Source organism: Nelumbo lutea, chromosome 8, assembly GCF_056320005.1.
Source record: "Nelumbo lutea isolate HS-2025 chromosome 8, American lotus-T2T, whole genome shotgun sequence".
Lineage (NCBI taxonomy): Eukaryota > Viridiplantae > Streptophyta > Magnoliopsida > Proteales > Nelumbonaceae > Nelumbo > Nelumbo lutea.
Window position 1 is genome coordinate 21,538,999 of NC_142691.1, and position 27,578 is coordinate 21,566,576.

General features: G+C 42.3%; 2 protein-coding genes across 2 annotated transcripts; both read left to right on the forward strand.

Moving 5' to 3' along the window:
- The first annotated feature begins 22,039 nt into the window (after positions 1 to 22,039).
- Positions 22,040 to 24,821, forward strand: LOC148843285 (NAC domain-containing protein 2-like). Its single transcript, XM_088959178.1, has 5 exons — positions 22,040 to 22,280; positions 22,513 to 22,722; positions 23,964 to 24,102; positions 24,269 to 24,434; positions 24,658 to 24,821. Exons 1-3 carry the CDS (start codon positions 22,181 to 22,183, stop codon positions 24,008 to 24,010), a joined length of 357 nt encoding a protein of 118 aa, XP_088815304.1. The 5' UTR covers positions 22,040 to 22,180; the 3' UTR covers positions 24,011 to 24,102; positions 24,269 to 24,434; positions 24,658 to 24,821.
- Positions 24,699 to 27,313, forward strand: LOC148843286 (putative boron transporter 2). The gene is made up of 5 exons (XM_088959389.1): positions 24,699 to 24,821; positions 24,998 to 25,171; positions 25,302 to 25,397; positions 25,757 to 25,894; positions 27,085 to 27,313. Exons 1-5 carry the CDS (start codon positions 24,699 to 24,701, stop codon positions 27,184 to 27,186), a joined length of 633 nt encoding a protein of 210 aa, XP_088815515.1. The 3' UTR covers positions 27,187 to 27,313.
- Positions 27,314 to 27,578: the final 265 nt, after the last annotated feature.

Consider the following 27,578-nt stretch of genomic DNA (forward strand, 5'->3'; position numbering starts at 1 on the left):
TTTGCCCCTGGACTCTGAAAGTTGGCCGAAGGCTTTGAGGACTCGGAGAGGTCGCTGCTGAGGCCGAGGTGTGGATGGCCGAAGTGATGCAAGGCAGTAACTCATCTGAGACCCCAGGTGAGAACCCGAGGCAGAGCCACTGACGATCAAGTCAGTACAGGGTACGACGGGAGAGTACCAAAATAGGATCCTATTAGTTAGTTCTAAACTAAAGTCGCAATAGCAGTTATTGCAATGGCAATTGATGAAAGATGATTTGGCCCAACCTCACAGTTATGCGACACGTGACAAAAGCAATAGCTCGACACAAAAGCAAGCCTAAGGCATTTTCACCAAGGGGAGAAACCAGCAGACCGAACTCCCTACTAGGGGCCCGAACTCACCCTTGGCCCCAAACCGGAAAGTAATCCACTAGCTTGCCTTGCAACAGTTCGAGGCATACCTTGCCGAACTGACCTACCTGGTAACAGCTCAGGATACACCTCGTCGAACTGGCCTGCCTTGTAACAGCTCGGGATACCCCTCGCCGAACTGACCTGCCCTATACATACCTCCGAACTCAAGACTTCGCCTCGCTCACCACTCCACATCACCTTCAGGGCACCAAAACCAAACAAACCGTACTATGCCTGACAGTGAGGAAGCCTGTTCCCGAGGGCGCCGCACCCGACTAACTTGGGATCTAACGCTTGATGACCGCACTCTAAATGGCCACTGCCACCTGACACCGCCATCTGCAATTAGAGAGACGGTAAGGCAGTGACGGTTCTGTCCCAGCGAAAGGACGACGACCGAATTGACAAACGTAAGGGTAATCATACCCGACCTGACAAGGGCCTCGGAGCGAGTGCGCGAAGTGATTATAAGAGCCCCCTGCCCCCAACGAACAAGGTATGTGAACTTTGCGCTATCTGGTCTACACTTTGCCTTTGAGAGATTACTGACTTGAGCTTCGGAGTTGTCACATCGGGTTCCCCCCGGAGTTCTCATCTTTCCCGTTTCAGGTTCCCCGACGCTCTAGCTCAGAGGCGAGTTCGTTGATAGCTAAGACCGGTTGGATTGCACTCCATCAACAATTATGACAATGATTGTAGGTCTTGAGTTTGTAACCTCTTTACTTGGAGATGGGTACCCCTATTTATACTTTAGCTACCTGGAGGTAGGTGGGGATGAACACCTAAGATGGGAGCCATACGGGGGCCTGCAATGAGTTTGGTAGGGTCATGTGAGCGCATCACAATTGGCTCTATACGATGGGGGTAGCGTAACCCCTGCTGTAGTGGATATTGTTCCCGGTTCTAGCTCTCATAGGTTGGGCCTCCCAGCCTCAAATGGGCTAGGTTGGATCACCCCACATCACTTGCCCCCCACTCCCGAGGCCGAGGAGAAGAATTTAGCTTCTGCCAATGGGAGTAGTAATGGTGAGTGCTAGTGGGCCTAGCAGTCGAGGTGTACCTCGCAGTGGCATCCTCTTTTGTGTCTCTAATTGGTTCATCTTCATGAGTCTGGCTGAGGTTGCAAGTGATCTACAGCACTTCTCCTTCGGTCAGGTGATTCGGAAGGCGCGGTCAACATAGATGTTTGGGCGTCGTCGTCTGGGCCGAGGGCCAGGGGGAGGCTGAGGGCTATTTAGGCCAATGACCTGTGGAGACGAGGGCTGCTTAGGTCGGGGGCCTGTGGAGCCAAAGGGGCCCAAAACGGGGCCCGAGGGTCCATGACCAAAATAGCTTTTTGGCCGAACCGATGTGCCCATCCGCTAGAACAGGTTGCTTTGGGTGGACTCGCTGGCCCGTCTTGAGCGTTGTTTCGTCTTCCAAGGGTGAGCGCTCAGGAGTGCAGTGTGGTTGGATCGCAGGTGTGGAAGTGTTTCTCATCCATTGGATTTGCAATAATCTAAGTTGCTGCCAGCGGGTCATTTCGTCTTCTGTGGGTGGGTGCAACGTAGTGTGCCATGATTGGGTTGTGGAGGTGGTGGCTTCTCAGCCATTGGATCTTGAGAAATCTAGGTCGTTCACTCTTCTTTAAATAGTGGCTTCGACAGTAGAATTCTTGTCATTTTGCCTCAAGTGTTTTCGTCTTCGAGTGAACTCAGCTCCCAAATTCTCTAGTTCTCGACACTCTACCTTTGTTCATTTTCCTTCCACTCCCTTTCTAGGTAATTTCCAATTATATCTTTTTCAAATTCTAGACCTGAGTGCTATGAACTTCTGAATGTTTCCCCTTCCCCCCTAAGTCCTTCTCTCTTCATACCCCTTCGGCATGAAGTGGAGGCGCTCTAGGATAGGGTAGCCCTTGGGGGAGCCAAGTGCATCCGCCGAGGTGATGACCCTTCTTGTGAGAGTGTCGCATCTATGACGCTGAGGGAGGCCATGGGGTCCCCCCAGGCCGAGGGGAAGCAAGACCCGAGCCTCGTCCTTGAGGCGAGGATAGAGAGTATTGTCAAGGTTGTGGTTGAGGCTGATCCTTCTCGCCCAGAGTTCAAAGGTTCTCTGGAGTGAGATCAAGTCAAGGCCCTGACGAGCCAATACATCATCTCTTTGTCCTATGGGGTGAGGGTGCCCGAGGTGGGTGATCGGTTGTGGACTCTCAAGGAGAGGGAGATCTGCATTTATCAGCACTTCCTCCAATTCGATCTTTGGTTCCCCTTTCATTCGTTGATCTCTAACTTGCTAAGGGTGTACGGGATTACCCTTGGCCAACTAGCGCCCAATGCGATAGGAACCATTGTGGTGATGTTGGTGGTGGCTCAGCTCCAATGAGTGGAGCTAATTCCAAATATCTTCCGAGCGATTTTCGTGCTGAGGAAGCACTCTTCCGAAGATGGTGTCTTCTACTTCCAGCCCTGCAAGTCTAAGCCCGTAGATAACCCATCTTCCGTGCACAACTGGAAGAGTAAATATTTCTTTTTGTCTTGTCCCGAAGGCTGGTCCTTCAGGTCGAGGTGGGGAGAGGCCAGCTTGTCTGCGGAGAAAAGTGTCCCCTTGCTTACAAGTGAGGAAAGTGACAATCTCACATGGTTGCTCAACATGGGGGGAGTTAGAGCCCAGCCCTTGGTGGAGGAGAAAATCCCGTTGGTTTTTGTGGGACTCAGTGCAGCCCCCCTCAATAGGATAGGCCACGCAATTTGTTTCCTTGTTTTCCTCACCTTTGTCATTTTGTAATGGTACTAACTGTTGTCTTGCTTGCAGAAGTGCCAAGGGATGCTCGGAAGGCCATACTGGACCATGCCCGCCTGATGCAGAAGGAGCGGGTGAAGGCTAGCGGATAGACACCTCAGAGGCCCACTAGGGGCGTGCCAGTTCAGAAGGAGAAGGCCTTGGCCCCTGCAAAAGGGGGGTCTTCCCGCCAGTCCCTGTCAAGGGGACGAAAGCACAGGTCCCTGCTAAAAGGACTTCTTCAACAACTCCCCCGAAGGGAGCCACTCCACATGTCCCCGCGAAGGGGAAGGGTCCCATCAAGGAGGGCCAACCAAGGCGTGAGGAGCAAGTATCGTATCATCCAACCGGGGTGCCGAGAGGACCTATCGACGGGATTAAGGCAGGGAAGAAGAGACCGACTGAGTGGGCCATGGGGGGTCAACCGCAACAGAAGTTGGCCCGCACTAGGAGTTATGCCAGTGATTCTCCGAGGAGGCCCTACATGGAGCAAATGGGACCATTTTCCACTCCTACGCTGTTGGAGGAGCTTGTCTAGCAGTCTGATCAAAATTTTCACCCTTAGTGGGAGGTCCGCGAGGGGGACTCTATCTGCAATGCGGGAGTTGGCTTGACGTTGGTAAGCAGGTCCCTACTGTCTCAGTACCGCTTCTAGATGTTAGGGATGGCCCCTGAGAAGCTGTATAACCAGGGGTTGCAGAGCCTAGCTGAGGTAACAATCTATTCCCCTTTGCTTTTCTTTTTTCTTTTGTTCTTTTTGTTGGGTAGTGATCGTCTTCTTGTTGCAGGTCTGCCTTCATTTTATTGGTCTAGGGGATCGGCTGAAGTTGATACTGGCCAATATGAACAAGCTGGAGACTAAGAAAGACAAGCTTCAGCAAACTGCCGCCAACGCCATGGAGAAGCGCTGTGAGATACAGCAGTTCTTTGTGGATGAGCAAAAGTTCCGTAAGGAGGCCAAGGAGAACCTAAAGAAGATGTAAGACCCCCTTGCCAAGGAGCAAACTGAGAGGACTTGGGTCGAGAGCCTTGTTTCCGAGGCCGAGCGGCGTCTCCATCAAGCCAAGGAAGGGATCTATGAGGCAAACAAGTGGGCAACCGAGGTAGAGCAGAGAGCCGAGGAGGCAACTAAGAGGGCTGTCGAGGCCGAGTAGAAGGCAGTTGGTGTCTCGAAGAGGGTCCAGGAAGTAGAGAAGTGAGTTGACGAGTTGGCCAACGTCGCTTCAAGTGCTTAGTTGGACGAGATCAAGGACACAAAGAAGGCACTCCTAGCAATGCTTCTGGACTTCAACTTTGAATCCCTAAAGGTGATTCCTGATACTCCCGAAGAGGCTACTGACTCTGCACTTCCTCCTCTAACTAGTGGCGAGGCTTAAGCCAGGCTACTTTTTCTCTCTCCTTTTTTTTTTGTTTTTTTGTATATGTATTCGGCCTAAGGGGCCATAATTTTTTGTAAAGCCAAAACTTTTATAATGAATGAATATTAGTGGGCGTTTTTTTACTTATGGTTTGCTTCCTGTGTACTTGTGGTGTGTTGTGTTATTTTTCCTTATGTTTTTGCATTTTCGTTGTACTTATGCTTTTTCTTTGTTGCCGAAGGGTCCTTGCCCCTCAAAGAGTAAAATCGCAGCATAAGACAAGTGTGGTTCCCTTTAGTTTGTTCTACATTTGTGTGTCAGGATCATGGCAAAGGGGTGGCCGAGGCTGAGCCAGGGCTTGCTTGGCCTAACACCCTTTCAAGCATTTACTTAGGCAAGTCTGAAGAGGCTTGTGATGGGGAGAGACTGAAGCGGGGCGTGAGGCTCACTTGGCTCTCTTCCCTTTACTTAAGTAGATAGCAAGATGACCTGTCAATGTAGAGTGGGGCCAAGGTTGAGCTGGGTCTCACATGTCTCCCAATCTTCTAAGTGTTGGCTTTGGCGGGCTGAATTGGCCTGTCGTATTAAGAGGTTGCTGAGACAGAGCCGGGGCTCATCTTGCTCTGTGGAGCCTAGGTCGAACAGAGGCTCACCTGGCTCCCATATCCCCACGTATTAACCTTGATGAGGCCGAGGTGGCCTGCCATATTGGGGGATGGCTGAGACACAGTTAAGGCTCGTCTAGCTCCATGGGCCCCCGGTAGAGCTAAAGCTCCCCTGGCTCCCATATCCCCATGTGATTGTTTCGATGAGGTCGAGCGCAACGCTCTAAGGAGGTTGGCTTCTTTTGCTGGTAAGCACTAAGTGTGAAAGTCCAGGAGGTTAGCCGCTGCCGAGACAGGGTGTTGAGGCGCAAGAGGCCTCGGTTGTCCTGGTGTATTATGTCGTGTTAAGTTTTTAGCTAGGGTGTTCGCTACTTATTGATCAAATCCTAGTGTCAGTCTAGCGAGGGGGTATGGTCCTCAGAGGAGGCCATGTGCCCTTGCTGGTTGCGAGCCTGAAGAGTTGTAAGGACTTAGTAGGTACACGCACCAAGCACTGAGGTAAAGAGGAACTTTGCTTCATTTGTCTACCAGTTATAAAAGATATTACAATCACTTGTAGTGCATCCGGTGGTTTTCTGAGTTCCATGTCCTATGTATAGGTCTTCCATCTAGGTGCTCCAAGTGGAAAGTGCCAGGGCCAATGACTCACTTGATTTTGTAGTGGCCTTCCCAGTTGGGGCCCAACTTCCCTATTCCGGGTTCGGGGACCATGACCTTTTTGAGGACCATGTCTCCCTCTTGGTAGTGTCTTTCTTTTACCCTGGAGTTGTAGTAGTAAGCCACATGTTGTTGGTAGGCAGCTACCCTTATCTGTGCTTGCTCTCGACTGGCCAATTTCTATTGGGATTACTATTTCTGTGCCGTAGGTCAAGCCAAAGGGAGTTTCTCCTATTGCTGTCTGAGGTGTAGTTCAGTAATCCTAGAGTACACTGCTTAGATCTTTGACCCATAAGCCTTTTGCTCGGTCCAACCTGATCTTCAGTCCATCAAATATTGTTTCGTGAGTGACCTCAACTAAGCCATTGGTTTGGGGATAGCTTACCAAGGTGTAATGTTGCCCGATGCCAAGGGAGGTGCACCACTCCCGAAACCTAGCATCATTGAATTGCTTCCCATTATTAGTAACAAGCATGTGGAGTAGGCCAAATTGACAGATGATATTCTTCCGATAGAAGTTCTGGATGGATTGCGCCATGATGATGGCTAAGGGCTTGGATTTCACCCACTTGGTGAAGTAGTCTATTGCTACAACGAGGTACTTTCTTCCCCCATGGCTTGAGGAAAGGGGTCGAGGAGGTCCATTTCCCATTTGGTGAAGGGCCATGAGCTGCTATGGGCCGAGAGAGTGGTGGCCATTTGGTGGCATAGGTTGGCGTGCCTCTGGCACGGGTCGCACTTTTGCACCAATTTAGCTGCATCCTTGTGAAGGGTAGGATAGAAGTAGCCCTGCCTTAAGGCTTTTTGGGATAGGGTTTTCTCACCGAGGTGGTTACCATAGATGCCTTTGTGAATTTCCTGTAGCACAATTGCCTTCCTCTGGATGAAGGCACCGGAGGTAAGGCAAGGTGAAGGATCTTTGGTATAGCTTTCCCTCTAGCAGGGTATAGTGGGTTGCCTGTTGTTTGAGTCATCTGTCTACTAACATCTGTCCAGTTGATAGGAAGTTGACGATGGGGTCCATTCACGAAGGTTCGGCCTCTATGGGGAGTACTTGGACTTCTTCAATGGAGTGCCAAAGTAGCTTCTCGACGTGCACAGTCCAGTCGGGGGATTCACTCGAGGTACTTGCCAGCTTGGGAAGGGCGTTGGCTAGTGCGTTCTTGACAAGGTACTTGCACATGCTTTGTTCCCTAGTCTCGTACTTTCCATTCACCTGATTCACCAAAAATTGGGAGCCGTTGAAGGCATTGACGTATGAGAAATTGAGGTCCCTGGCCAGTTGTAAACCGGCGAGGAAAGCCTCATACTCGGTTTCGTTGTTTGATGCTGGAAAGTTGAACCTTAGCACATACTCCAGGGCGACATCGTCTAGGGTAAGGAGGATGAGGCCCACTCTGCTTCCTTTAGCGCTAGAGGAACCGTCAACAAAAAGCTTTCGTCAGGGTTGAGCCTCGTTGTCCACATTATCCCACTCAACATTTTCTAGGGGCTGGCGAAGGGCTCGACTGGTACTGGATGTCAAATTCAAATAGCTCGATGGTCCACTTCGTCAGGTGTCTCGAGGTCTTGGGCTTCGTGAGGACAACTTTGAGGGGCTGGTTCATTGGGACCACTGTCGTGTAGGCCTGGAAGTACAACCGAAGTTTCCTTGTTGAAACTACGAGGGTAAATGATAACTTTTCCACCTCTGGGTACCTGGTTTCGGCATCGCAGAGGACCTTGTTGGCATAGTAAATTGGCTTCTGTGCGCCATCATCCTTGATGAGGACTGAACTAACTGCTTCATCCCTGGCCGAGAGGTACAGGTATAGAGTGTCCCCTTTGGTTGGCTAGGCGAGGATGGGAGGCGAGGTAAGGTATGACTTGAGCTCGCCGAAGGCGTGCTGGAACTCTTCCATCCAATGGAACTCTTTCAACTTCTTGATGGCATAGAAGAAGGGTAGGCAGCGGTCTACTGATTTTCACATGAAGCGATTGAGGGCAGCTATTTAGCCAATGAGTTTTTGGGTCTCCTTCACCGTCCGCAGGGGTGTCATCCACATAGGCTTCGACGTTCCTCCCCCTCTATTCTTTGAACACCTCGTTAACAAGGCGTTGGTAGGTGGCCCCAGCATACTTGAGGCCGAAATACATCACACGGTAGCAGTATGTGCCATGTTCGGTGATGAATGAGGTATTTTCTTCATCATCTATGTGCATATTTATCTGATTATATCCGAAGAAGGCATCCATGAAGCTGAGTAGCTCATACCCAGCAGTGGCGCCAACGAGGTGGTCTATCCTCAGTAAAGGAAGGTTGTCATTGGGGCATGCTCGATTAAGGTCTATGAAATTAATACAGATTCGCCATTTCCCATTAGCTTTCTTTACCATAACCACATTTGACAACTAGTTAGGGTAGTGTACCTCTCGGATAAAGCCGGCATAGAGTAACTTTTCAACTTCCTCCTCTATGGCCTTCCAACGTTCTAGTGAAAAGTTCATCTTCTTCTGCCGAACTGGACTAGAGCTCGGGTCACGTTGAGCCTGTGTGTAATGACCGAGGGGTCAATTCCAAGCATGTCAGTGGTGGACCAAGCAAAGACATCGGCATTAAGTTTGAGGAAACTTACCAGCTCGGATTGGCTCTCAGGGGAAAGGTTGGACCCGACGCATACTGTTTTGTTGGGATTGTCCTTGTCTAGGGGGATCGAGATGAGATCCTCAGTCAGCTGGCCTCGGCTTGCTGGCTCCTCCTTGTAGTCGAGCCCTTCTAGTGGCAGAGTTTTTTTATTCTTTCCCTTCAGTGCTGCCACATAGCACTGACAGGCGACGTTTTGGTCCCCATGAACAACTCCGACGCCGTGCTCGATAGGGAACTTCAAAGCGAGGTGGTAGGAGGAGATGGCTGCCCGGAGTGCGTGAAGGGTTGGTCTCCCCATGATGGCGTTGTAGGGTGAGCCAATCCTCACTACCAAGAACTTTGTTATCCTTGTCACCTGCTGGGGCTCCACCCCTACTGTGATTGGTAGGGAAATCTTGCCCTCTAGTTTAATGATGTTGATGAAGAAGCCAACTAGTGGGGCATCAACCGATTGGAGGCGCTCTAGAGCTATCTTCATCTTTTCAAAAGCTTCCTAGAAGAGGATGTCAGTGGAGGAGCCGCTGTCAACTAGGATCCTCTTGACTATGAAGTTCGCAATGACGACCGAAACCACCTATGCGTCGTCATGGGGGACTGCTACCCCCTTTAGGTCCTCGCCCGTGAAGGAGAGGGTTCTTGTTTCAACTTCTTGGGGGCCGGCCCCTGGATGTTCAATTGCCTGGCATAGGCTTTACAAGCCAAAGCGGAGGCCCCACCCAAGGCCGTGCCTCCCACTATGATGTCGATGATGCATGCAACTTGCCGATGGTGCTGCTGCTATTGCTGAGAGGTCGAGGCGCTAGCCTCACCTCCGACATACTACTTGAGGTGGTCCCGACGAATAAGGGACTCTATCTCATTTTTGAGATTGTAGCAGTCCTCAGTGTCATTTCCCATACCTTGGTGAAACTTGCAGTACTTTTTGGGATTCCCCCGACAGGGTTCTTCTTCAATTTTTTAGGCCACTTCATGAATTTTTCCTGCCCGATCTACATCAAAATCTGCGTACGGGTGGAGTTGAGTGGTGTATACTGATTGTAAGACGAGGTCGGGGCCAAAGGCTTTCTTTTGTTGCGGTTGCCCCGACTTTGGTCCCTAATTTTTTTCTTCTTCTCGAGGGCTCTATGCCCCTCTCATGGGCATCCGTGGCCGAGGCTTCTTCATTCGCAATATACTTCTAGGCCCTTTCTAGGAACTCTAGCTCCGTCTTCAGTTGGCTTTTGGCCACGAAGCATTTGAGGGTAGAGCCGGTGAAAAGCTCGTTGATAGCGACATTCATGGAGACCAGGGGATCAAGGTTGAGGACCTCAAGTTCTTCTTTCTTAAAGCGGTCAATGTATGACCGCAAGCTTTCCCCTCACTTCTGCTTAACAGTCATTAGCGAGATGACACTCTTCCAAGGGTGCTGGCTGGTGATGAAGCACACGAGGAACATGTTGGAAAATTACTCCCATGAGCTGATGGACCGAGGTGGGAGGCTTGAGAACCACTGCCGAGCGGCTCCCTTGAATGTTGCTTGGAAAGTCCGACATGTCAAGGCATCGGAATACCCATATAGGATCATGAGTGCCTTGAAGCTTTCCAGGTGGTCATCCGGGGTTAGTGTTCCCATCGTACATCTCCAAGGCAAGAGCTTTGAAGTTTGGGGGCAGAGGCTAGGTGATGATATCAGGGGAGAAGGCATCCATTCTCTCTTGGCAAGAGCTATGTCTGGCCGAGGTGTCGGTTCGACCCTCCTTGACCTGTTTGAGCTCGGCTTTGACAGCACTGAGCTTGGCGAACATGGGGTTAGGCTTGGCCTGGGCGCCATCCCAGTCTTTGTGGATGCGATGATGCTTGGCGTGAATGCTAGAGTGCTCGAAGTTGAGGCCACATGCTTCACGCCTAGTGCGGCAGTTGTTCAGGATGTTCCAGAGGTCCGAGATATGAAGGGAAGAGGCTCGGCGCTGGCCCTTGTCCCTTGAGTGGGTGCTAGGGCGATCATGGTGCCTGCTTTCATCCCTTAAGTCGGTCCTCCAGTGTCGGTGGTGTTGCTCAAAGGGCCAGTGGCTATCCTCTGACTATTCTGGTTCTTCCTCCCTTTGGTTGGGAAGTCTGAAGGTGTTGGAGCGTGGGTCGGTTGGGCGACTACTGCTAGACTCTGAGGGCTTGGCCTGCTGCGTGTGGCCGAAGCTAGGGGCCGACTAGGTGGTGGTGGACCCATGCCAGTCTAGCTATGCTGACTCCTTGGCGGGGCAGTCGCCTTGGGGGCGACCTCCTGCCTGGGGGAAGTTCTGCTTGACTCGCTGTGTGAAATATTCTAGGCGATCAAGCACGGCCTGGAACTATTCACTGGTGATAAGATTTTGCGTATTTCTCATTCTTCGTACCATGTTGATTGGTCGGAGTTTGGGGACTTGTCAACTTGCTATAGTTCTTTTGGGGAACATATCAGTGTCGTTCCCATAGACGGTGCCAATTGTTGGTGCTCGGAATGGTCGAGGACAACAAAGTAATTTTTCCCCTGGACTCTGAAGGCTGGCTAAAGGCTTTTAGGACCTAGAGAGGTCGCTTCTGAGGTTGAGGTGCGGAGGCCAAGGTGGGGTGGACTCCGAGTGTGGTAGAAAATGAGGGTGGATGGCCGAACTGCTACAAGGCAAGAACTCGTTAGAGGCCCTGGGTGAGAACCAGAGGCAGAGCCTCCGACGGTCAAGTTAGTACAGGGAACGAAGGAAGAGTACCAGGACAGGATCCTAGTAGCTAGTTCTAGACTAAAGTCACAATAGCAGTTATTGCAATGACAATTATGGCAATGGTTGTAATTCTTGAGTTTGTAACCCCTTTACTTGGAGGGGGGTATCCTTATTTATACTTGAGTTGCCTAGAGGTAGGTGGGGATGAATACCTGAGATGGGAGCCGTACGAGGGCCTGTAGCGGGTTTGGTAGGGACATGTGAGTGCGTCGCGGTTGGCTCCGTACGGTGAGGGCAAGGTAACCCCTGTTGTAGTGGATCTCGTTCCCTATTTTGGCACTCGTGGGCTGGGCCTCCCAGCCTCGAATGGGCTGGGTTGGGTCACCCCACATCACATATAATATAAATTATATATGTCATGTTATAATAATATATAATCTAATGTAAAATAACATGTATATATATATATATATATATATATATATATATATATATATACACACACAAAATGTGTAAGTTTTAATACATGCGGGTCGGGCCGAGCTTGAAGTATTAAGCACAAGCCCAACCCTAAAATTTGCAGGCCTAATGTGGGCTCAGGCTCGGGCTAGGCCGGGCTAGGATGAAATGATCACCCCTAGTGGTGAGACATCAAATGACAAAACGGGTTTGATGTGGGCTTTAATCGACCCAAACCAATGTTTGACCTTTTAAAACTAGGAGTGTAAATGAATTGAATTTGAATCGAATCAGGCATCTGAATTCAAATCCGATATTTGAATTCAATTTGATGTTTGATGCATATTGAAAATTAATATTCGAATTCGATTAAATATTTTAATATTTGATTCGGTTTGAATTTGACCAGTTGATTATTTTAGGTAATTAATAAATAATATATTTATTCAAAGTATATAAATATATAACTTGTTTATATAATTTATTTATTATATAAAAATTTAAATAGTTTAAATGTGTGTGTGTGTCGTGGTGAGGCTACGTACAAGGGTCTCCTTGAAGGATAAAGGAAGACCAGATGGAAGAGGTAAGATAGAGGCTAAGGCACATATGTATGATAAGATGATCCCTTCATTACGAGGTGGACCCCTATTTATAGGAGAGATCCTGAGGTCCAACAATGAATGAGCCAAAAGCGTTTGATCCCCACTAGGAAAGGAAATAATGGATTCTTTGACAATTGTTAGGGAACACTGCTTGGGTTTCGCCACATGTCTCACGAGATATCTTTAGGACGAACTTTTCTTTCGTCCGAGGATTCTCATAATTCGTGTGTGCTACTTCTTTTTGTGACCCATTTAACTGACATGGCATGAGTGACATCATCATTTAGCGGGCACGCCTTTACTAGGCCCAGACGACATCCTATCACTCGCATAATTTAAAGACGCACATGTAACTAATATTTATTCCTGGTCTATAGTGATTCTACATTTGTCGAGATTCTATAATGGCTTTGAACTCATCGCAGCTCCGTGTGTGTCTAAAGCTCATTTCAAATATGTGTGTGTTTAAAATTTATCATAGATTTGTGTGTATCTAAAGTTCATCACAGATTTACATTAGCCAAAGTTTATCATAGATATGCACTTGTATGGAAAAGCCATAAGATCTTAATTTTTGGTAAAGAGAGGAAAGGAAGTGTTTGAATATTGCTTTTTCTTTCCTTAAACAACGAAAAGATATCTATGTTACTAATGTAATGCTGAACCCAACTTAGGAACTCTCAACAATAGAATCCTCACAATAGCATCACTTTTAGAAAGCGAAAAAGTGGAAAAAGTTGTTCTCACAACATTGCTAGAATTTTTCCATGAATTCATGATACACGTCAATGGTGTGGAGCTTATTGGTTAATAAGAGAAACATGGACTTCTTGTTTAAAGGTGAATTAACACAAGAACCACCTTTCATTCACTTGTCTTTTATGCTTAAGAACCCCCCTTGTTTTCCTAAATAACACCGATAAAGTTAATAATGCATAATTTGTTTGGCCCCTGGAATGCTCCTTGCTTGACCAATCTTCCATGACATTGTGTCTCATATATGGGTCTATAATATCCTTTCTTCATGTATCATGTAGCTATTGAAGTGTCGTTGGTGTTTAATACACACCTGGTCTACAAAGGGCACAATAGTTGTTTAACTATATTTACGACTCTTATGAACTACCCTTTATGTAGGTTAGGTAGATTTCTTGTTTAATCTGTCCATCACATTACCTTTATTCGGACTCTCAAGCAATTACCAAGGAGGGCCTTTTGGTAGGGTGACATTCTCATGTCCATTTTACTTTAAGATTCCTTTTTTTTATCACCATTAGTATGTTGAAATTCTCTTGTAGTGATCTTGCCATTGTGTTCCCAACAAAGGGGCTAAGAAATTCTTGTTTCATTGTTATGTCTTGGTAAGTACATCCCCATGCAATTTCAAGAATTCTTGGAATGGATGCCATTGTCCAATGTTCAAAGGTCATAGGATAATCAACACATGGCTTTATTGGCATTAACTAAAGCCTTTTGCTTTATTCTGCTTCAGAAAAAAAAAAAATCAACACAAAATTCTAAGTGTATGTTATGGAATGACTTATTTCCTTCTATTTTCACTGGGTGTAACATGAAATATTATGCTAGTCAAAAAAATTAAGACCCAACACATGTCATTGTGTAGACAAATGGATGAGTGTAAAACTTAGCATCATGCAATAAATACACAATAGTAGTAAGTAAGAGAGGATATACAAAAAACAGATTCACTTTAATAGGGATTGATCTTCCCCTTGTTAATATGTAGTGAAGGATTGACTTAACAACACTGAAAGCTGAAGTAAGTTTCCCTCTTACTATGCTTTACTATGCATTCTTTTGCGACAGGGTTTGAATTTTGATGGAGTAAGTAATCATGAGTAGTGTTGTTGATTCTCTCATTTCTATGTTTATAGTTAGTGTATTGAAGTGATTGATGTAACTTTGACTGCTTGTCATTATAATTTATTATTCAGTATCGAATACATGGAACTTCTTTAACTTGTGTCACCTATCTTTGTATTTGGACTGAAATATGTGATCTTTGGGGGGAAACGATTTTGTCATAAACTTTTAACATTTATGAGTTTGGTGAAGATGCAGCTTTTGAACCTATATCACCTATATTGGCATTTGGACTGAAATAGGTAATGTTTGAGGGGAAAGATTTTGTCATAAACTCTTAATATTTACACATTTGGTGGGGAGGTAGTTCTTGAACCTATGTCACTTATATTGGCTTCATATTGAAATAAGTGACTTTTAAAGGAGGGAGACTTTCCATTTAGCTCCATTATTGGTAAAGCTGGTACTCTTTTCTCTCTTTATCTCTTTTCCTTTATTTTATTTTTTTAAGAAATGCCTCTGTTTATGCTATAAATAATTTGCTTTTTGTAGAGAGTCCTCTCACTTAATCACTTATTCCCCAATAATATGTTATTTTGATGACTTTAAAAGAAATATTTTTGTGTCTTTTTATCAAATAAGCACTAAATGAAAATACCAAATTTGTTTTTATTTGTATTCCAATTCAAAATTTAGAGAGGAGGCATTTGTTTTCCAATGAAAATTCCATTGCGCTTCTATAGATAGTATAGATTATAATCTACAACCATAAGCTTTGAACTCTTTACTTCTTTGTTTGACATTTGATAAATATTACTAAACTCCTTTCTTAGATTTAAGCTTTAATTGAAAGGCAATAACAAATCCTAAATAAAGAGGCTTGGAGTCACGGGATCATTAACTCATTATATTTCAAAGATGAATTAAGCTCTATACGCTGCTCTTTCATGCCCTTTGTCAATTTCCTAGAGAAATCATGATTGCTCATGCAATTAACTGCATCCATCTCACTTATGCAAGATAATCCAGAACCCTCTTCCACACCCTGCTCCTCTTGTTTCAATTTGGAAGGGCCTATCCTTGATTTGGCGTGTTGGAGATTAGACAAGCTAGACCATTAATAATCAGAACATTTTTGGATTTATTGCCACATGTTGTTAGTTGACCTTGTCCACATTAGATCCATAGTTGACTTGGCACATTGGATGTATTTGGGAACCCTCACCAGCCTAATTGAATACTCACTATATTGAAGGGGCATTACGACATAAAAATAAATAAAAAAAAATGAATTTCTTTCTAATATTACATAATAGACATTGCATGTGTTGGGTTTCCCTCTTATGTGGAGGATGGCCTAAGAAGCCCATGTGGTATTTTTGAGCCCATGGATGAGGGTATTCTTGTTCAAATGAAAATAGGAAAAGGAAATAACCTTTTAGTGGTGTTGGTTGCCAAAAAGATTGGGAGAAGAAGAGAAGAAAAAGGAAGAGAATCCCGTGCAAAAACGGAGAGAGAAAAGGAACGGATTCTTTAAATTCCAGTTTGCGCAGTTTTCATCTTGTGCTCCGATCGAATGTCATTTGTGGTCCGATTGAGTTGAAATTTTGCAGGCATGTTACTTAAGGTTCTTCAATCTGAACGATGGAGATCTGATTTGATTCACTGGTTTGTGAGATCTGAGTCCCCGAACAGTACCTCCGTTTTTGGATTCACACAAAGAGGGAGAAAAATATTATTTCCCCTATTTTTGAAACTTGGTTATAATTTGCTTAATTTCGTAATTCTCTCAACAGTATGAGAACTAGGGGTGAAGACAAAATATGGTGCAAGTGAGGTCCATTAACTTTACCAGTGAACTTGTAGTTTTGCCGATTTGATCCCATGCCTATATTTTGGGAGGGAAGGATTAGGAGTGAGTGACCATCTCAACAACAACTTAATGGCATAGAAAAAATAGGCCCTGTTTGGGTAGACTTTTATAAAGTGCTTTAGTACGAAAAGTATGATATAGTGTTTGTATTGTATACTTTGTGTTTCTGTTTTTATACTTTTTAAAAATACAAAAACCCGCCAAAAACACAAAGTCAGATTTTTAGCGAAATAATACTTTTGTTTTCGTGCGAATAGGTGGTCTGATACAACTCTAGGCCCTACCTCCGTTTGCCACTACTGGAGTTACACTGCCGTCACCGATCTCAACCACCAAACTATCGAAAACCATTACCGGAAGCATGGATAAACATGCTTTTACCAAATAAGGAATAGTTCTTTTGTTCTAGAAAGCATACTTGACAATTTTTTTTTACACAAACGGTTTTCAAAGCAAAAACACCAAAGTAAAAAAAAAAAATTGTACTTTATACTTTGGTACTGCTAAAAGTACCAAAGTAGAAGTCTACCCAAACAGCACCTTAGATTTATTCCACTAACACAATGGTCCATGCTCATAAATTATTAAATATGCTACATAAAGATATTATTGTAATAAACTGTTTTAATGTTTTATTTGTTTGCAATGTAATCTGAACTGGACACAAATTTTGAACTGGTTCAATTTTGTATCTATTTGTTTGTGATTATGATCTTCTCCCCTACAACCTACCTAATGCAAAATTTTCTCCACTTTATTCCTATCTTAATTCCCTCACATGTAAATTAGCTTAGAGACCACATCATTTAACTTCTCACAATTGCAAATAAGTGCTCAAATTTGCACCACAAACAAAAGTAAAGTAAACCAGAATTTACATTTAGTCCATTTGCATTTTCATGCATTTATACTAGTGCAGATAAAATTTGCACCACAAGTAAATGGAGCCTTCAGCTTGAGAAGAGTACAAATACAAATATATAAAATACAAATACAAAATATGCAAATTTGCACTCTTCATCTTTGTATTTGTACTCCTTCTAAACTGACCTTAGGATTAGTTTAGAAGGAGTACAGATACAAATTTATAGTGTAAAACCTTGTATTTTGTATGTATTTGCACTATACATATTTGTATTTGTACTCTTTTCAAATTGATCCTTAGGCTGTATGTGGTTGCAATGCAAATAAATTTGCATTAATGCAAAATCATGGCAGCGCAAATGATTTGAGTGTAAATTCTAACTTATTTCTGTTTCAAATTTTAGCTTACTTTGTTTGATTGAGGTACAAATAAAGTAAATTACGACATGAAGCAGAATAAAGCAAAACCCAAAACAAAATTAAACAAGAAATTGTATTTTTTTCATTTGTACTCCCATGCATTTGTACTAATAGCTTAGTCCGGAAAGAGTACAAATATAAATATTTACAGTGCAAATACATACAAATAATACAATATACAAAATACAAGCTTTTGCACTCTACATATTTGTATTTGTACTCTTTTCGAACTGAGCCAATGCAAATAAATTTGCATTGCAAACAAACACACCCTTAGGAACAAAAGCATATGTAAATAACAGATGATAGTTTTTCTACAAAATGCACATTTTTTTGAAGCAAATATTTTAATCGGTAAAATGTTCTATTTAAATTCTTTGAAAATTTGTGCTCAAATTAGAATTGAAATGACATTTGAGTGTGTTGTATAAGATATTTTGTATGTTCTCCATAATATAGAATGGAATATAATAAATATGATGATATTTATTATATTGTTATATTGTGTAGGAAAGTTATGTGAGGCTTATGGTCAATAAATAAAGTTGTTAAAGAACAAAATTGTCCAAATGACCTCTTAATCTGTGTTTGGGAGGCTTTTCTAATGGGTTCTTTTGGCCTAGAAAATTTGAAGCTAAAGGTTGGTGAGAACCCTTTAGCGGACTAAAGGCCTAAGAAAACTTTTTAGGAAAAAAGTTAAAAAATGGATTTTGTTTCCACACTTTCTGGAAGTAATTTTTAGAAAATGTTTGTACAAAGGGGGGTGTTCTACTACAAGAACGTTATTGTTTTCATTTGTTTTTTAAATTGTCACATCAGAAAAAAAAAGCAAAAACCTGTTTTTAAAGCCATCAAAATAATGGATTTTAAAACCAAGAAATATTTTGTATTATATAAGTTTTTTGATTTATAGAACACGATATTAAATAACCAATTAAATGAAAACATGTTCTTTAAACGAAAATTCAAGAAAATGTTTTTATTGGAAAATCCCCCCAATGGTCAAAACTGATGTCTAGTCGTGGAAATTGGGCGGGTTGGGTTGGGTTGGCTTTGGTTTGGGTTGAGTTTCAACCCAATCCATTTAACCCGCCAACCTGTTAATCCCAGTTACATAAAATTAAATGGGTTGGATTCAACCCAAATCCGCTTTAATTCAATCCAGCTCGTCCAAACCCATTTAACTATGTTCGGGTTTGGGATTTGACGAACCACATAGGTTCAAACCGGTCAAACCAACTTGAACTATCTAATTGGATTGTCTTCGAGGTAATCACATCAAGTTCAAGAGTGGTTGAACTATTAGATCCGGATCAGTCCTATTGGATTAGACCTCGCTTGAACTGGTTCAGTATGGTCGGACAAAACCCGATCGGACTGGTACTGGTTCAGTTTGGTCGAGTCAGACCCCGATCGAGCCGGGTCAATCCGATTGGACCGGACTGGTTCAATCAATGATGGATTGACCTGGGTCGGCTCATATCAGGTTTGTGCACGGGTTTAAGGCCGAACTGATTGGCCTAAAGCAGGCCAAAAGAAGTAAATCGAACTAGGTCGGATTCAGATCGGGTTGAACGGATATGAACCAAATTGGACAATCCAAAGCGATAAAGCAAGTAGGGTGGTTTAGGGTTTGGACCCCATTCGGATCGACCCGTTTTGGATTCAGGTCGACCGGGATCAACTTGTATTGGGTCAAGCCGGGCTATGTGAAAAATGGTTGGACCGGATGACCCAAACTGGGCAAAGCAAGCGGTACCGAGCCATCCTGTCTGAGGTCCATTTCGGGTTCAGGTCGACCCGGATCGATATATGTTGGATCGGGTCAAACCGTGTTGAACTGGCTCAGACTTGGGTCAAATTGATTTAGATTTATGTTGGGTGAAGTGTGTTGATTCAAGATAAAACTAAATTTAGTCAATAATTAATAGACAATTAATGCATTAATCATAAATTATTTAATTAAAATGAAGAAAATAAAAAAAATCTAAGAAATTAATACTAATGTTTTTAATGATTAACCCAACGGTTATCACAACCCAATCCATTTAAATGGGCGGATTAAATGACAGATTGATCATACAACCCGCCAAGTAAATGGGCGGGTTAGATACCGGGTGGGTTCAGTGGGTCGGGTGAAAAATTGCCACCCCTACTGATGTCTCCAAAGAGCACTTTAGAAAAAAGATTTTTTTTAGAAGCCCGTTCAGATAAAAAAAGCTCCAAGCGTATCATTAATTCATTGTTCAATATATCTAGAGGTGAGATCACTTCAGAAGCACTTCTAAAATTAGAAGTGCATTCAAATGTTTGACCAAAAATTTTCTAGTTAAGGTCAATTGACCATCCATCTTGGCTTACATACTCATGTATGAGATGATCAGATGATGAGACACCTTAGACACCAAGACAATACCTTTGCATCAAGTGACGAATGGTGCCTTACAAGTGTATCATTGCTTTTAGGAGATCTGGGTTCCTTCAAACTAGGCAACCTGACTTGAAGACCTATTGCCAAGTAAAAGTCTATGCAGTACTTGATTTTTGCTTCTCCTATATCTTAGTTATTGCAAGTACCAAAATTAAACAAAACACCTAGGTTAAGCCTAGGTGTTTGTTTGAGAGGGCTTTCACACAATACTATGAATTCGTGTTTGATAAAAAATTAAAAAGCCGAAAATAGGCTTTCAAGAGTGGTAGCAGTGCCATGTTGGAGATAATGGTTCTGATGGTCAGAAAATTGAGCAATGTTTAGTGTTGTTGAAAGCTTGCTTTATATGATGTTTTGTGAATTCTGATTCAGATGAAGAGGAGGTGGTTAGATGGTCATCTTTAGAGTAAAATATACTTAGATCAGTGGAAGGTAGAAGACTGAATGCCTAATTGTTTTTTTCCACCGAGCTAGTTTATAGGCTCAGAAAACTTAGAATCCCGGCCCATGCTAGTAAGACTTGGTCAGGGCCTACATGAAAAATTCAAAATTCTAGCTTCATTCTTATCTATTAAATTTTTGTATATTCTTAGACTTTTTCTAGGCCAAATAGTTGTATGATTTCTGTGTCAATCCACTTTGTATTTAAGATAAAACTTAATTCAGTTTACAACTTTCTTTTATTTATTTTTTGGCAAATATTATCACTTTTTTTATATGCTTGCTATGTTTCTTGTGTTTCCTGACATGTGGAGGATGCAAACTTGTAGAAATTTATGACAAACTCATAGAGTATGCATTGATATCTTGAAATCAAATTTTCTCATTTTGGGATGTATTTTTGAAGATGTTAAGCCTTAAACTTATAAATTGATAGTAATAATAGCCAATCATGTGCTCTGTTTTACGTGGTTAATGCATATAAAAATTAAATTTATTGTCCATCAGATTCTTCTTACCTAGACATCTTAGAATTTGGACAGGGGCATATAATACATTTCAAACAAATGTGAAATAGAAGATTCAAACAAGTGAATCAGTAGGAGAAGAGAAATTGGCTTAAAAAAAAAAGAAAGAGAAATGAGTGAGAGGGAGCATTAGGTACATTTTGCAATGGTTGCCATCTAGCTGGAGCTGTAACGGTGGTTTTTCCTTGCATCATAAACCCACAAAACAAACACGGGAAAAACCATTTTCCCATGTTTTTTCCTTGTATAACCAAATGATGGAAAGTGAAATTTTCACACTTCTTCATCCCGGCCCATCCAAATCTTCCCGCAAATCAAACAGAGCCCAAAGAGAAAATATTTAACGATATAGTAAGCAACCCAGAATGCCTTTCATCCATAAAGGAGCACACAACCCACTTAATTGCTTATCACCAAAATATAGTCTGCTATCTAAGGGCCCGTTTGGTGCATCTTTCCACACGGTCTTTCGGCTGTTTGTAAATCGAAAAGACTGAAAATAGGTATATTTCCGTTTGGCATGTGGAAGATCTTTCTGCCAATAGATGAGACGTTGAAAATATGCGAAAAACCCATTTTGTATTAATTTTGGAAAGGCAAAAAACGTTACATAGAAAGACATACATCTGCCAAACGATCTTCAAGCTGCACAGATATTTTGTCAAAAGCTCAATGTATCTTTTGACCGTCAGAACTACAAAAGTATCTTTTCAAAAGAGACTTGCCAAACCGGCCCTAAATCATTCTGAAACGGCTCTTGGGTGTAAATTAGCCATGAGTGCATCATTATACTTTCGGAAGGCCATTATGAACCCAACTCAACCTTTACAATTATCGGGCTTCGATTTCTGTTTTGGGCTGACCCATCTCTAGAAAGTTAAGATTAAGTGAATCTATCTGTCACACCCAACAAAACATGTTATGTTGGGTTTGTATCGGGCTGGCCTAACCTTAAGTTGGGGCCTAGTCTTTATGTCTGGGCCTATTGGTTCTAAACCCGGTATGGCCCACCCAAGCTTTTTTTTTTTTTTTTTTCCGCTCCAACATAGTCCACCCAAAAACTCCATTAAATTCCCTTCTTATTTATTTTGCGGATTTTTGGGACGTAGCACCAATCGTTGTGTGTAGTACAATCTTCTCTTTTCGAAAAAACATAAAAGAAAAGAAAACAAAAATTCCATCAAACTATGTAAACATAAATAAAAAGTTGTGGAAATTCTATCCATAGTCAGTCAATACTATTAATTCAACCTATTTTGTTAGATGATAAAATTAAAGAATGATAGTCGGGATGAAAACTCAAAAAAATGTTGTCAAAAAGACTTGCCAAACGGGCCTTTAATCAGAATGGTTCAGTATGATTTTGAACTTATCCTACCTCATAACTGTGACGGTTTGACGGGTCGGATCGGTCTAGAACCAGACACCACCCGTTGAGATCTAATATTGGTCGGAGGGGAAATTGTTAAATTGTTTGAAATTTTGATATAAATAGAAGAGTTGGTTTTCGTAAAAATTTCTACCCACCTAAAACCATGGAGGACGTTAGTAGCGGCAGTCCAACTTCGGTGAAGTGTCCGAGTAAGACCAGCGACTCCAGAGGTGACGTTGATTTCTCCGACATTCCACCTGGCTTCAGATTCACTCCAACCGACGAAGATTAATGCAGTCCAACTTGCAGAAAATGCTTTTAAATGAACGGTTGCCTGCGAACAAGATTAATGTGGTTTCTCTTTACGATTACAGTCCAGAAGCACTAACAGGTTTGCTTCTTCTCGACATGGGTGGTGGTGGATGTCATCTTTTTTTTCTTCCTTGATTTCTTGTTCTTTCTTTCTGCTGGGGTGGTGGTGGATGTAATCTTTTTTTCTTCCTTGATTTCTTGTTCTTTCTTTCTGCTGGGGTGGTGGTAGATGTAATCTTTTTTTTTTTTTGATTTCTCGATTTCTTGTTCTTTCTCTCTGCTGTGTATCTAATGTATCCATTGATACACAGAGAAACATGAAACGTACGTGGGTCAGAAGGAGTGGTATTTCTTTACCCATACCCACAGAGATCGGAAGTACCGAAATGGATCTCGGCCGAACCGGGCTACCGGAGATGGGTATTGGAAGGCCACCGGAGCTGTTAAATCGATTTACAGCGGCGGTGTGCTTGTCGGGTATAAGAAGCCATTGCTATTCTACAAGGGAAAGCCTCGGAATGGTGAGAACACATTTTTATTTTGTTTAATTCTGAATCAAATAACACATTTTTGTTTTTCACTTTGCTTTGAAAAGCACACATCCAATAACACATTTTTGTTATTCACTGATATGTTTTTTCCTGAAAAAAAAAAATCATAGTCTCATAGATAACATCCACAGCAGCAGATTGCTGGGTTACATGGTGTGACAATTGCTGTCTGGCTATACCACTAAAAATTGCTTTGTATGTTGTGGATGAAGGCTTGGGGAAAATGTCTTATGAAGGATTAATTAAATAGTAGAGACATGCAGATCCTTGACTCAAGGTGTATGCTCTGTCACCAAGATCTGGAAACTACTTAAGAAGTTAAGATCTTTTTATCCATTGCGCAAAGAGTAGGAGAATCTGAATTTTTCTCTTGGCATCCTTAAATATCAGTTGGTGCTTTCAGTGTTCTGTGAAGGAATACTTGCGGAGTTGATATATTCATGGCTTCAAGAGAATGGGAAAACTGGCCTGGTACTCCATGCTTGCATCTATCTTTTGGTTTTTTTGAAAGGATTCAAACATAAGATCAATCGAAAACAAGAAGTCCCAGGATGATGACTTTTGAGTGCCTAGGATTGTTATCTCTACTGTCGATTTGTGGCATTCAGTTTTTAAAGACTACAGTACCTTTCTGTGATTATTTAAGTGCACAGAATCTGTTAGGTGGAGTTAGTCCTCTGTCCTCCATGTATTTTGTGGGCTTACCACTTTTCCATGATATTTATGTCCTATCCTTTCTCATAAAAAGAACCTGAAGCCAAGAAAGAGCCTCCATTCTGAGTAGGATTACTTTGTATGCTTTTGGTATAGGAATGTTTCACCTGATTATTTATTGCCACTATGTAAAAAAGGATTTAATTGATCAAAAATCATTAAAAGAATCCCTCCACCACCTAGCATCAGATGTTGACCGGGAAAGCATTTCACCTGATTACTTATTACCACTACATAAGATTTACTTTGCATTGCAAGCTATTAATAGAAGCATTTTGTTCTGTTTTCTGGTTGGGATTCTAACAGCAGTTCAGACATTGGCATCTACTGCTTTGTGTGGGATTATACACTATTATTGGAGATTAGCCTTTGCTGATTCTTGGAGTGGCAGAACCTACTGTGCTTGTTATGTCCACATTCATGTTTAACTTTGCCAAAGACAGACTTGATTCGTGACCAAAACTCTTTGTAATAGAACTTACATGATCTTTTGGCAGGGTATGTGTATGGACTGCAATCTTGCTGTTCTTGCTGGCTATTTTAGGAGCTTGTTCTATTATCAATAGGTTTGCCTGATTGGCAGGGGAACTGTTTGGCCTGCTTATTGCAATGTTCTTCATGCAGCAAGCTATTAAAGTAAGATTATAATGCTTAGTTTTTTTAATCGATTATTTTTCTTGGGTTAATGTAAAATTAAAAAAGATGAAGGAATACATAGAGACTGTGCATTTTGTCATAAATGATCAATTGGATGCAACTTGGTAGATTGATTCCAATTTCAACTCATGTGTTGGATTTTTAGGGCGTTGTGGATGAGTTTCGCATACCCCAAAGAGAAAATCCAAACTTAATGGAGTTTTTACCTTCATGGAGATTTGCAAATGGGATGTTTGCTTTAGTTTTGTCATTTGGCCTTCTGCTTACTGCACTGAGAAGTCGGAAAGCATGACTGTGGCGATATGGATCTGGTAAGCATGTTTTGGATTTAGTTTATGCTTGAACTGACTTGTTCTAGAGCAACTTTAGCAGTACTTCTTCTTACTTGACTGAAAGAAAGAGAGGCATCTTGTCCATCCATTCCGGCAATAAGTCATGGTTCTTAACACAATTGTGAATGAGAACTGGTGGCCCTCCTCTTGCAGACATGATTTTATCCACTTTACAGAAAATATGAAACTAAATCTTTTTCAGGCTCGCTATGAGGCTTCTTAGCAGACTATGGTGTACCATCGATGGTTCTAGTGTGGACTGCTGTTTCCTGCATACCATCTGGTAGTGTTCCAAGAGGGATCCCTCGGCACCTCTTCAGCCCAAATCCATGGTCACCAGGCGCCTATGAGAATTGGATAATCAAGGCATGTCCAAATCACCCTTGCATTTCCTGATTTTTTTTTAATGTTGATAAAGGAACAATTTGTTCTTGTTTATATTGCTTGCTGTTTTTTTTCTTGATTTTCTATTTGTGCAGCCCATGCAGATCTTAGTCCATTATGAAGAGCTAGTACTGATAATTTGTTCTTAAAATTGACAGGAGATGCTAGATGTGCCTATTCTTTTTATAGTTGGAGCTTTTATTCCAGCAACAATGATTGCAGTTCTTTACTATTTTGACCACAGTGTAGAATCCCAGCTTTCTCAGCAGAGAGAGTTCAATTTGAGGAAACCACCGTCTTTCCATTATGATTTAGTTCTCTTGGGTTTCCTGGTAGGCAAACCTTCTTTCATCCTTTTCTTTAGCCAATTACTGAAATCTTTTACTTAATTATTTTTACTTCGATCCATAGTACATATTAACCCTTGTAGTAGACCTCTAAATTCTTCTGTTCAAATTTCAGGTCATATTGTGTGTTCTTCTTGGTAGACCACCATCAAATGGTGTCATCCCACAATCTCCAATGCATACAAAGAGTTTGGCTACTCTTAAGCACCAAGTAAGGCATCCCAAAGCACTGTTTTTTTTTTAATTTATCAGTAGTCACTCTAAACCGTTCTATGAGACTCAACCATCATGGTGCAAGAGCATACCTACTCCTGTTAGCTGAGCCATCAGCTGAACTAAGGTATTGTATGTTGAGCTATGAGGTTCTTGGTTCATTTCAATCATACTTGACTTCTATACCCCATCTTGTCAAGGAAAATTAGGAACATGTATGGTTTGAGATGTATTTTAATAAATCCTTGTTCTAAGTGGACCTGGTTAAGGTTCTATTTTTGTCAGATTCAACGCTTTTATTTTTTCACTACCAACAACTACATTTTTCAATTCTAACAAGGACTGCTTACCCTGCAGCTTCTACGTAACTGGCTTGTAGCCACATCTTGCAAAAGTATGAGTAAGAACTCAAGCTTGGGACAATTATATGGAAATATGCAAGAGGCCTACCAACAGATGCAGACTCCGTTGATCTATCAGGAGGCTTCAGTTCGAGTATGATATCTAATGTCTAGAATTTGAATTACAAAACATAAAAAAATCTACTTTCTTCTCTCTATCTAGAGTGACTCAGCTAGAGTGGGGAAAAATTGCACCCTTGACCTAGCTAGGTCAAATCACTTCATTAGGTTCACCAGAAACTCCATTCATGGGCCATGTTCTCCTTAGTTATTTGCATGAGGTGGTGTCCTGGCAGAGTTGATAGAGCATTACCATGATCAAGGCATTTTCATTTGTCGAAGGGATAATGGTTCCTAAGCTAGTCCATATATATAATTACTTTAGAGTCTATGATGGTGAAAAGGCATAATACCTAGAAAACTGAGAACCAATCAACTGATATTCATCATGTTCACTGGAGGATCTGATCGGTCAAAGTTCTTCCATTATCATATCATTCTGACATCAAAGAAGTTTCCTTACTTTCAAATATATTAATCATTTTGGTTATTATGCAATTGTGGCTCTGGCTATCTAGAAAACTGAGAACCAATCAACTGGTATTTGTCAATGTTTTGAACAGTGCTGTCAGACTCGGATAGGACCTGACTGTTTAACCATTTGGATCACAATCTGGTGGCGAAAAAATTGTTTCCGAAACACCTAATTTTCCAAAATGTTAAAAAATGTTGACATGGTTAAATGGCAAAATCTCAGTCCGGCAAACATGAGAATGAAGGTTGAAGGTTGACTAGGTGGCTCCATGAAATTGAATAGTGGGTTCAGTATTCCAGCATCCACTTCATGCGTGCCAACATGTTTTCACAAAGACCATCTCTGGGCCAGATCATTGAATTCACAAAATCCAGGCTCCTCTTTGACCCGGGAGACATAATTTGAAATCTTGTTTTAATTTAGATGCCTACTACCAGCTTGATTTGTGACTCTGGGTTTGGCACCCATCAACCAGGAACTTGTGCACAAGTCCATTGGGATGACAGCCATGTATGTTGATTATTATTTGATATGAATGCATTAAAATATTAAGTTGCATTAATTTCTATATCCAAGACCACATTTTTCGTTTGCCCTTGGAATTTTTTCAACATTTTGGTTACTGATGGAATTCCATATGCAGATTCTCAGCCTGTTATTATCAGTCTGAGAAGCTTTAGGATTTTGGCTTTAATCCCATACTCCCCTTCTCTAATTCTAACCAATTACAATGGTTTCAAACTAAGCAGATTGTTCGGGCACTGGAAGGAGACGTCTCTCTGGCCAATCTGAACGAAGGCATCAAACCTGGGCGTAGCAGTCTACAGTTCCTATGGGAGCTCAGATTATGACAGATGCAGTACAATGATGACAAGTAGAAATTCAGGAATATGGCATTAGGCAGCCAGTAGTACATTAGACTTTCTGTCCCTCATAAGAATATATGGATCTTGAGTTTATAATAAGAGAGAAAATGCGAAGAGAAGTTTCACTTGCAGATCAAACCAGGCTGCCAAAAGCAAAAGAGTGGAATGTGTTGCAGTCACAAACTCTTTGGTTCATGTTATATCTTCTTCAAGTTCTGGGAATTCTATAAGAGGATCAGGGATGGTTCCTACACTATTACCTCTGCTACAGGATGTAAATGTTACTCATGCACCTTGTATGTTGTTCTGTAAAAACTTTACAAAAGCTCATGGATTACAGTAATGCAGCTGTTTCCCTGTTCAAAGATCTTGGTGGT

Coding starts and splice junctions, on each gene's coding strand:
- LOC148843286 (XM_088959389.1), top strand. CDS start 24,699: ATGGTTCTAGTGTGGACTGCTGTTTCCTGCATACCATCTGGTAGTGTT. Junction 25,172..25,301: donor TAGTTCTCTTGGGTTTCCTG/GTAGGCAAACCT, acceptor TTCAAATTTCAG/GTCATATTGTGTGTTCTTCT. Junction 25,398..25,756: donor TGGCTACTCTTAAGCACCAA/GTAAGGCATCCC, acceptor CTTACCCTGCAG/CTTCTACGTAACTGGCTTGT.
- LOC148843285 (XM_088959178.1), top strand. CDS start 22,181: ATGCAGTCCAACTTGCAGAAAATGCTTTTAAATGAACGGTTGCCTGCG. Junction 22,281..22,512: donor CAGTCCAGAAGCACTAACAG/GTTTGCTTCTTC, acceptor ATTGATACACAG/AGAAACATGAAACGTACGTG. Junction 22,723..23,963: donor CAAGGGAAAGCCTCGGAATG/GTGAGAACACAT, acceptor ATCTTTTGGCAG/GGTATGTGTATGGACTGCAA.